The 9,228-nt window shown below is 37.6% G+C and overlaps 1 protein-coding gene across 1 annotated transcript; it reads left to right on the forward strand.

Annotated features, from left to right (window-relative positions):
* Positions 1–6,885: 6,885 nt before the first annotated feature.
* LOC112453529 (uncharacterized protein C6orf136-like) lies at positions 6,886–9,021 on the forward strand. Its single transcript, XM_025014321.1, has 4 exons — positions 6,886–6,925; positions 8,091–8,201; positions 8,462–8,621; positions 8,945–9,021. Coding segments are annotated over exons 2-4 (210 nt in total). The 5' UTR covers positions 6,886–6,925; positions 8,091–8,199; the 3' UTR covers positions 8,993–9,021.
* The last annotated feature ends 207 nt before the right edge of the window (positions 9,022–9,228 follow it).

Genomic DNA, 9,228 nt, shown 5'->3' on the forward strand with positions numbered 1-9,228 from the left:
AATACACATAGTACATATATTATGTAAGAGAAAGGGGAAAAAGGTGACGAATTGTTAATTTCTCTAAACTAATAACAGATAACGAGTCGATGCTGAACATTAAATACGTTAGATAATAATGAATAATTTATTTGCAGTTTGATTTCAATTCGTTTACAAAAACATATAATAGGGTAACTCCGGTATATACGCCGCAGCTAAGGGAAACTTAATTTATCGAATACTATTTACTATGCTTAAGGCAAATGAATTATACTAATAAAAACTTTATACTGTCTACTATTAGAAACATAAAATATTGATTTATTGTATTTAATAAAAAAAAATTAGAAACACTTGCATTTTTGCCATATATCAGAATAAGGGTGGGTTACATGACATTCATGGGTAAAATGTAAGCCTTATAAATAATTACAAACAATGTTTATAAATAAGGCAATAAAATATCATAATAAGTTATAAAATGTGTGTAAGAAGTTTATTAAAATGTAAGAATAATAAACAAATTATAAAACAAAAAAATTTTTAAAAGAAAATAAAAGAACGATAGGTGAATTAAAGATTATTGTTATACTATTTAAAAAGAGAAGGAAAAACACATAGGAGATTTCGAGTTTTACAAAGTATCCGTACTATGGCCTAAATCCCGCATGCTAACTTGCCGTATATTCTAAACACAAGAGGGTTATACAAGATATTAAGTTAAACAAAAAATACAAGAGCTGTGCACTTGCATTTTGCTGTATTCCATCATTTGGAGGAGGGAAGGCGAAAGAAAGCAGTAGAGAAGCTATGGCTAGAGATGGGGAGGAGGGAGGAATAAAGGAGGTAAAAGAGATAGGAAGAAAGACGGAGAAAGAGAAGATGGTTTTAGTTAGGTTAAAAGATAGAGTAAGAAAAAGAGAGGTAATGCAGAAGAAGAATGTTGAAAGGGAGGATGAAAAGAATAGAGAATGACATGACCTTAAAGGAAAGAATCAAAGAAAAATGCAATGGAGCCTGGAGAGGATAGCTGAGAAGAAGAGAAGGAGTAGGAGGAGAGATTGGGTAAAGTACCGAAAGATTTGGATAAAGGGGAGGTGGTGGAGTTGGAATGAGGAAAAAGAAGTCCTGATAGATGGAAGAGGAAATGAGAGAAAGGAGCAAAAAAAAAGGAGGGGGAGAAAGAAAGACAGAGAAGAAGGGAAAGAGTAGAAGAGAGGGAGACGGAAAAATAAAATGGAAAGGTAGTGAGGAGGGAGGAGAAACGATGGGAAGGGTGGGCGGAGAGAAGAGGGAAGAGAGGGAGAGTAGGGAGGAAAAGTGAGTGGTGAGGCTGAGGGAAAGGGGGAAAAAAGTCAGAGAGAGTAGAGTGTGGAAAGTAAAAAGGAGTGAAAGAGAGGAAAAAGAGGGTGAGGGGGAAGAAAGGAATGCAGGAGAAAGGAGGAGGGGAAGGAATAGGAAGGGAGCCTAAAGATAGGTTTTTGGAATGTAGCGGGAGTGAAGGGAAAACAAAAAGGGTTTGGGAAAGGATAAGAAAGTGGGATGTCGGGAGGTTGATGGAGACGTGGTTGGAACAGGAAAAATGGGAGAAGATTCAACTGTACAAGTTCTTATGTCATAATCTAATCTAAACTTATGTATTTTACATTAAAAATATGGATTTCATCTATTAATAATTTATTAGTAATTTATTTGTTTAATAATCCTACGGTATTATAAATATCTTATTTAATGTTATAAAAAGCTAAAAAAAGAAATATTAATCTTGCTCAAAAATATTTTAGAGATGTACTTGGTTTTATTGTGGTTCTTCTTTCATTATTAATTTTAATTTGTATTGTCAGATCAAAATTGGTTTGAATTTAGATTGCGTAAATCAATAAATATTAATTAGATTTTATTTATACATATTGCATTTTTTGTAACTTAAAAAATATGCATATTAGAAAAAATTAAAAAAATATATATACAATATGCTTATAATGAGCAATAAAATAAAATTATTATAAAAAATAATCATAACAATAAGAGATATAGGACCGTTACTATATATAATCAAATTAGAATAAAATGCTATACGGTCCAAGCTTAGATTTTTGACAGCCTAATATTAATTTGTGTGTGTATGTATACATATATGTTTCCAACTTATTCAACTGCGCACCAATTTTTTGTCGGACTTGAAACACAGCTATTGTTGAAACATTAAAACCCTGGAACTCTCCGGAATTAAATCGATTTGATTTAATTACATTAATTAATTAAATTATCTAAAAATAATAGTAATTTATTTAACGGAATGTGACGGGAAATGAGAGAAAAAAAGTGGACATACAAAAGGAAAGGTAAGATTGTACTAATAGATTATCTTTTAGTAAATAAATAGAAAAAATAGGCGAAATATTATAGAGGTGGAAGAAATAAGAAGGATGGCGGTGAAAAACATTGAAAGTGTAAAGGCCTTTACACATAAAATTGCGTAAGGACGCGTAAAACATAAGCGTAAGAAAATCGACCAATCCCAATCAAGTATTGTGCTGTCCGTAATCCCAGGGGAAAATACTCGATTGGGATTGATCGATTTTCTTACGCTTACGTTTTACGTCCTTACGGCATATTATGTGTGAATGCCTTAAGGAGATTCTAAGTGGAAGGATAGAAAATGAGATAGTGAAGAGTTAGAAAGAACAAAAGAAGGAAAAGAAAAGGAGGGATAATGGAATAATAAATGAGGGACTTCCGTTTCCGATTGGTTAGATGTGAGACGACAGATTTTGTAAGCGAATAACGGAGTGCGAGTGTGAGAGGTAGAGCGAGAGAGAGTGTGTGGTAAGCGAGGGGCGAGCACAGTGTGGGAAAGGAGGATTCAGAGAGCCCGTGGAGGCTGAAGAGGAACAGGAAGGTTGAGGTTAAAGAGACAGACGTAGAAGGGGAAGAGTATAGAGCGGGGGGTAAAGGGTAAAGAGCTAGGGAATTCTGAGGAGTTCGGGAATAACGCGGGGAAGCAATACGGCCATAGAATTGGAAAAAGAGAGACGCGGTAGTACGGGGAACATAGACGAGCTTTTCAAGAGGAAGAAAGATACAATGGAGAAGGAAGAAGGAGCGGTTGGGAAAGGGAGCGAGGACCTTTTCAAGAAAAGCAGGGAGATAGTGAGAACGCCACCAGGGGGGGAAGATATAGATATGAAAGGGTTGTTGAGAGAATTAGGATAACAGCTGAGGGAGGGGTTAAGGAGAGTGAGACAGGAATTAAGAGAGGTGGCGAAGGGGCAAAGGGAGGCAATGGTGGAAGAAGTTGAGAAAATAAGGAACCAACTAAAGGAGAGAGAGAAGAAATAAAGAAGGGAGAGAGAAGAGTTAAGAATAAAATAAAAGATTTGGAAGGAAAATTGGAGGGGATGCAAATGGAGTTAAAGGGAGGAGTTCGTGATGGAGGAAAAAGTGCAGAAAAAAGCGGAGGAGGGAAAAGAGAGGGGGTAGGGAGAAGTCTGATTGGAAGGAGAGGGTGGAAAAGCTGGAAGGGAGGTATAAAGTGAAAGAGAGAGGAGAAAGGAAGAGAAATATTTTGATAAAAGGAGTGAAAGAGGATACAGAAGGAATAAAGGGAGTAGAGGAGGTGATGAAAAAGATAGGCTTAGAGGTTAAGATAGAGGAGATTAGAAAAGTAGATGCGGAAAGGAGAGAGAAGGGAGGTATGGCAGTAGTAAGAGTAGGAAGTGAAGAAGAGAAATCAAGAATAATGAGAAATAAGTGGAAATTGGGAGACAAAAGTACTTGGATAGAAGAAGATTTGACGTGGGAAGAAAATGGAGGGTAAATCAAGTTGCATGGAAGGCAAAAGGAGAGGGTACGGATAAGGCAGGGAGAGGTATGGATACAGGGGAAATGGTGGGTGTGGGATAAGGTAAGAGATGTGCTTAGGGATAGTAGAGGGAAGTGTTGGGAAGCAAGGCAAGGGAAAGGGAAGGAAAGCAAAAAAGAGGAAGTGCAAAAGTAAGTTGAGTAGAAAAGAAAGAGGGAACGGGTGAATGAAAGAAGAGTAGAGAATGAGAAGGATAAGAGGGAGAAATTAGAGAGAAGATTTGGAGAGAAAGAGGTGGAGGAGGGAGAGAGAAGAGAGAGAGAGAGAGAGAGAGAGAGAGAGAGAGAGAGAGAGGAGAGAAGGACAATATGTAAGGTGGCTTTTTGGAATGTGGTGGGATTAACAAATAAAGATAAAGAGTTTTGGAAGGGGCTGGAGGAATGGGATGTAATGGTGTTATGTGAGAAGTGGGTGGATGGTAAGGGATGAGAAAAGATAAAGAGCTGCCGAGAGGTTACGTGTGGGAAATGCAGAAAGCAGAGAGGAAAAATCGGAAGGGAAGGGCGGTAGGAGGAATGATAGTAGAGGTGAGGGTAGAGGTCAAAATGGAAAAAGGAAGGACGAAAAAAGATAAAGAAGGGATGCTATCGATAAAGGTGAGGTTAGGGAAGAAGTGGTGGAACATAGTAGGAGTATATAAATAAGATATGGACAGGAAATTGGAAAACCTAAAATAATGGGTGGAAGGAGATAGAGACGGGAGTGAGGGTGCTGATAGGGGGAATTTTAACGCAAGGACGGGGAAGGAGGGGGGATTCGTAGAGGGAGAGGAAGAGAGAGGAGAAGGGAAAAGAAGAACAAAAGATAGCAAGGTAAACGGGGAGGAAAGAAAGTTATGTAGGTTTTTGGAGGAGCATGAGTGGGCCATATTTAACGGAGGAATTAGAGAAGATGAGGAGGGAGAATGGACGTATACAGAGAGGAGAGGGGAGTCGGTGATTGACTGCGTTTTGGGGGACAGGAAGACAAGGGAGAGGATAGAACGGGTAGTGGTGGAAGCGAAGGTCGACTCAGACCACCAGCCAGTGACGGCGTGGGTAGAAAGGGTGGAAAACGGTTTGGGTAAAAGGAAGGGGGGGAAGGGCGGAAGTGAGAGAGGAGATTGGTCGGAGGACGGCAGGAAAAAATTTAAAGAATTAGTGGGAGATAAGCAAATTCAGGAAGGGGAGTGGAAGAAGAGTGGCAGGGGCTGAAAAGAAGGACAGGGAAGGTATTAAGGGAAGTGAATGGGAAAAGCAAAAAGGGCGGAGAAAAGGGCTGTTGGGGTGAAGAATGTAAGAAAAGGAAGAAAAAGGGCTCATGTTAAGGAAATAGAGAAGGAAAGGAAGGAAGAGTGGCAGTTATAGGGAGGAAAAACAGCGATACAAGAAGTTGTATAAGGAGAAGAAAAGAAGAGAAGTGGAGAAATGGGAAAAGGAGGTAAAGGAGATTAGGACAGAGGGACAGATATGGATGATGGTAAACAGAGAGAGAAAGAGGAGAAGAAGATTGAATGAGGGAATTAGTATGCAGGAATGGGATAGGTATTTCAGAGATTTGTTGGGAGGAGTTGGAAGAGAAAGAGGAGAAGATAAGGAGAGAAGAGATGTGGGAAATGGTGGAAAAGCTTAGGGAGGGCAAAGCGATGGGAAGTTATAGAATTCCAAATAAGGTATGAAAGTTTGAAGGGGAGGTGCTGAAGGAATGGTTGTGGGAGGTATGTAATAGAGTGTGGAAAGAAGAGGGTTGACCGGAAGGTTGATGGGAGGGAATTATAGTGCCCATAAGAAAGAAGGGGAAGGGGGAGAAAGTCGGGGACTACAGAGGGGTGATGTTAGCACAAACGGCATACAATAAAGCGCTGCTGTTTTGGCGGAAAGGTTAAGGAAGGAGGTAGAAGAGAAGGCATTGCTTCCATAGAGTCAGACAGGGTTTAGGAGAGGGATAGGGATTACGGACAACATCTATGTATTAAATTACTTAATAAATAGGCAGGTAAATTAAAGAAGGGGAAAATGGTGGTGTTGTTCGTGGACTTGAAGGCAGCTTTTTTGACTCGGTGGACAGAAAGATTCTGGTGGAAGCGATGAGGAAAAGAGGAGTGAGGGAGGGCTTGGTGATGAGATGTAAGGAGCTGTTGAGGGATGCAGGGTAAGGGTGGGAGAGAAGCTGGAAGAGAGGTTTTGAACAGGAAGGGGAGTTAGACAGGGGTTCCCGTTAAGCCCGATTTTGTTTACGTTGCTGTTGACAAACAAAGAAAGGTACCGAATGAAAAAATTAGAGTGTAATATGTCTTATATGAGTCTTATATGAGAAATAAAAAGAAAAAAAAATAAAATATGAGAGAGATAAGTACGTGAAGTAAGCGGAGAGGGAAGAGGAATGGGAGGTGGTGACGATTAGATATTAGTACATTAGAGGAGAAAAAGGAATGAATTAACGGAGAGAAATAGTGGAATGGGATAAATATTTTAGAATAAATATAACGGGAAATATATGGACATGGATGGCGCGCGCGTTAGTGCAGTGTAAGGAGTAGTTAAGTGTGAGGAAAAAAATGAGAGCCGAGGAAGCAAAGTGTGATAAGTCTTATGCGAAAAGTAAAAGAGAAAGAAGAAAACAAAATATGGGAGAGACAGATATGTGAAGTGAGCGGAGAGAAAATAAGAAACGAGAGGTGGCGAATGGAAATTGGTACAGTGGATGAGAAAGGGAATAAATTTTAACGAAGAGAAATGGTGATGTGGGATGAGTGTTTTAAGGTGAAATGAAACGAAAAAAGTTTGAAGCGCGCGCGTAGCGCGCGTGTGTGCTAGTCTATAATAAAAAAATCCATGTAGACGCGAGAAGTTGGCCCGTGGTCGAATAGTATTGTTGCCGCTTTTCCGCGTGCGTGATTGGCCGATGCGTGCGTGCGGTCGATATGATGCGGCGATCGAGATCGCGCTGCGAGTTTCGCGTGCGTGTATGTATGTATATATACATATGTGTATGTGTCGTGTGATGTGACAGCTGGCATCGATTGCGCGAGGTTAGTGGGATTATTTATATAAATATGTATGTGTCGTGTGATGTGACAGCTGGCATCGGTTGCGCGAGGTTAGTGGGATTATTTATATAAATATATATATAAATTATATTTTACATATTAATATATTTTAACGTCATTTGTAATGTTTCAATATTTATTGCTTGCTCGTACAAATCTAATCTGATATACGTTACAGTAACTATAGATTTTTGATACAGATTTATCTTTGTAATCGTATATTTTATATATATATCGTATATTATATATAAGCAGACGTAAGTAACAATTACTGTTTTTGCATTTGCATTATGTAAAATTTGTCTTATTTTAGATATACCGATAAATTTAAAATATTCGAGAAGATATGATGGGATTAGCTATTGGTGCTCATGGTGCAAATATATTCAACAAGCGTGAAAAGTTGATAACATTACAAATATCGTTAGAAGAAAATTCATGCACATTTAAAATATAATATAGAGAGGTAATTATAAAAATTATATTATTGCTTGTATTATTTCAAAGAGTATTGTTTTATAAAAGTTTACTGACTGTTTTTATCTAAAATGTATATACATATTCGTATATGTATATGTTGCATTATATTGAGCTGGTACTTATCAGATTTTTTTCTCAATCACAGACGCATGAAGCTGTTAAAATTTATGCTGGAATGCAGCGATAACCTAGAAATAAATAGATAGTGACAGTCGTGACCATCGCCGCGTGATAGATATAGTGATATAGTGAAATATATATTGACGGCAGGGAGCTGATGCCGATTTTCTTTAAGAAGGAAGGTGTATCCAAAATCGCACACGTACGTATACATATATGCTGTCTTGTAAAAGTTGTAAAAATTAGGAGAACGAGAAAGTGATCTGTATCTATGTGCACGTTGTGACAGGCACTATCGCGTAATAAAGATTTCTCCGAAGTATGTTTAAATTGTACTTTACTTTCGTTAACTTAGATGCTTTGAATGTACAATCTCGCGTCTTCAAAATATAATAATTCTCATTGTCAGACACTGTTGAGGCATAATTGTCTAGCACAAGAGGTCCTCTTGTGCTAGATAATACGAGTTGCTACAGAGTGCTTCTAATTGTAAGAATCTCTTTTCCTTTACCCCTTCTTTCTTCCCCCAATCCCGAATTTACACTATTGCGTGGTTTGCATCGTGTGTCATTACCTATTATAAATGTCCTCCTTTTCTCTCGTTTTCTCACGCAGGAACATTTTATATTCAACTACGTGGTATACAATTTTGCCGCTATATATTGACCGCAGGAAGCTGATACCGAAGAGATCTTTAAGAAGGAAGGTGTATCCAAAATTGCACATGTATGTACGTATATGCTGTCTTGTAAATTGTAAAAGTTGAAAAGAACGAGAAAGTGTTCTGTAGCGCAATTTGTATTGTAGGCAAGTTTTTTATGCTAAAATATTTGTGAATTGAGTCCCTATTATCCATTATGATATAATTTTTATCAACAATATTAGAGGAGTAACGAAAATTAATTTTATTAAGTATTCAAAGCAATTGAGAGTTTTTAGCATTAAGTATTTCCATTTTCTCATAATATGCTTAAAAAATATTGCAGGGAACTTGTGAGTTATGCGAAGCAATTGATACTATTAAGGTTCATTGGTCATATGAAGTTTGCACACGTCAAGCTTGACATCCTAAAGATCACAATGCATTCTGAAAACGATACCGTGCAGGTTCGTTGGCGTATACGTGGTGTCATCACAGGCTGGAAGGTATTTTCTGTGTTTTGGAAGTAAAATTTGGAAAATACAACATGTCATAAAATAAGCGCTAACCAGAAAATGTAAGTGTAATCAGTGCTCTAAACATTCTTTTTAATAGTAATATAAAATTGTTCTTATAAACATTAATTATAATTAATTCAAGTTGTCTATTATTTGAAAAGAACTTGATTTTTAGTTTCGTTTTTTATTCTACTTTCAGAAAATGATAAAATAATTTAGATTTCCTAAAATTAATTTTGTTTATGCTATCGGAGAGGAAACACTTATTATAAAATTGATTATAACGAGACAATTATATATAACGATTTCAGATGGTACGACGGCTTTTTTACGTTAATGCTGAATGGAAAAGTCTATAAGCATATTGCGGACAAGATGATGCCTAATCAAGATACAGCCACGAAAAAGAAAGATATGCGCATGGCAGGGAAATTATGCGCTATTCACAGGCCTTGTAAGCATATTTAGTAACGACGAGGATTCATTGAGTTAAGCTCTGTCTTAAAATCGCATCAATTGAAGTGAATCCACTGCTGAGTGCTGAAATTATACGATTTTATCCGTCACAACGAATAGACCAAGAAGAATGCTTTTT

The sequence above is a fragment of the Temnothorax curvispinosus genome, unplaced genomic scaffold (genome assembly GCF_003070985.1).
Source record: "Temnothorax curvispinosus isolate PA1 unplaced genomic scaffold, ASM307098v1 QBEX01004468.1, whole genome shotgun sequence".
Classification (NCBI taxonomy): domain Eukaryota; kingdom Metazoa; phylum Arthropoda; class Insecta; order Hymenoptera; family Formicidae; genus Temnothorax; species Temnothorax curvispinosus.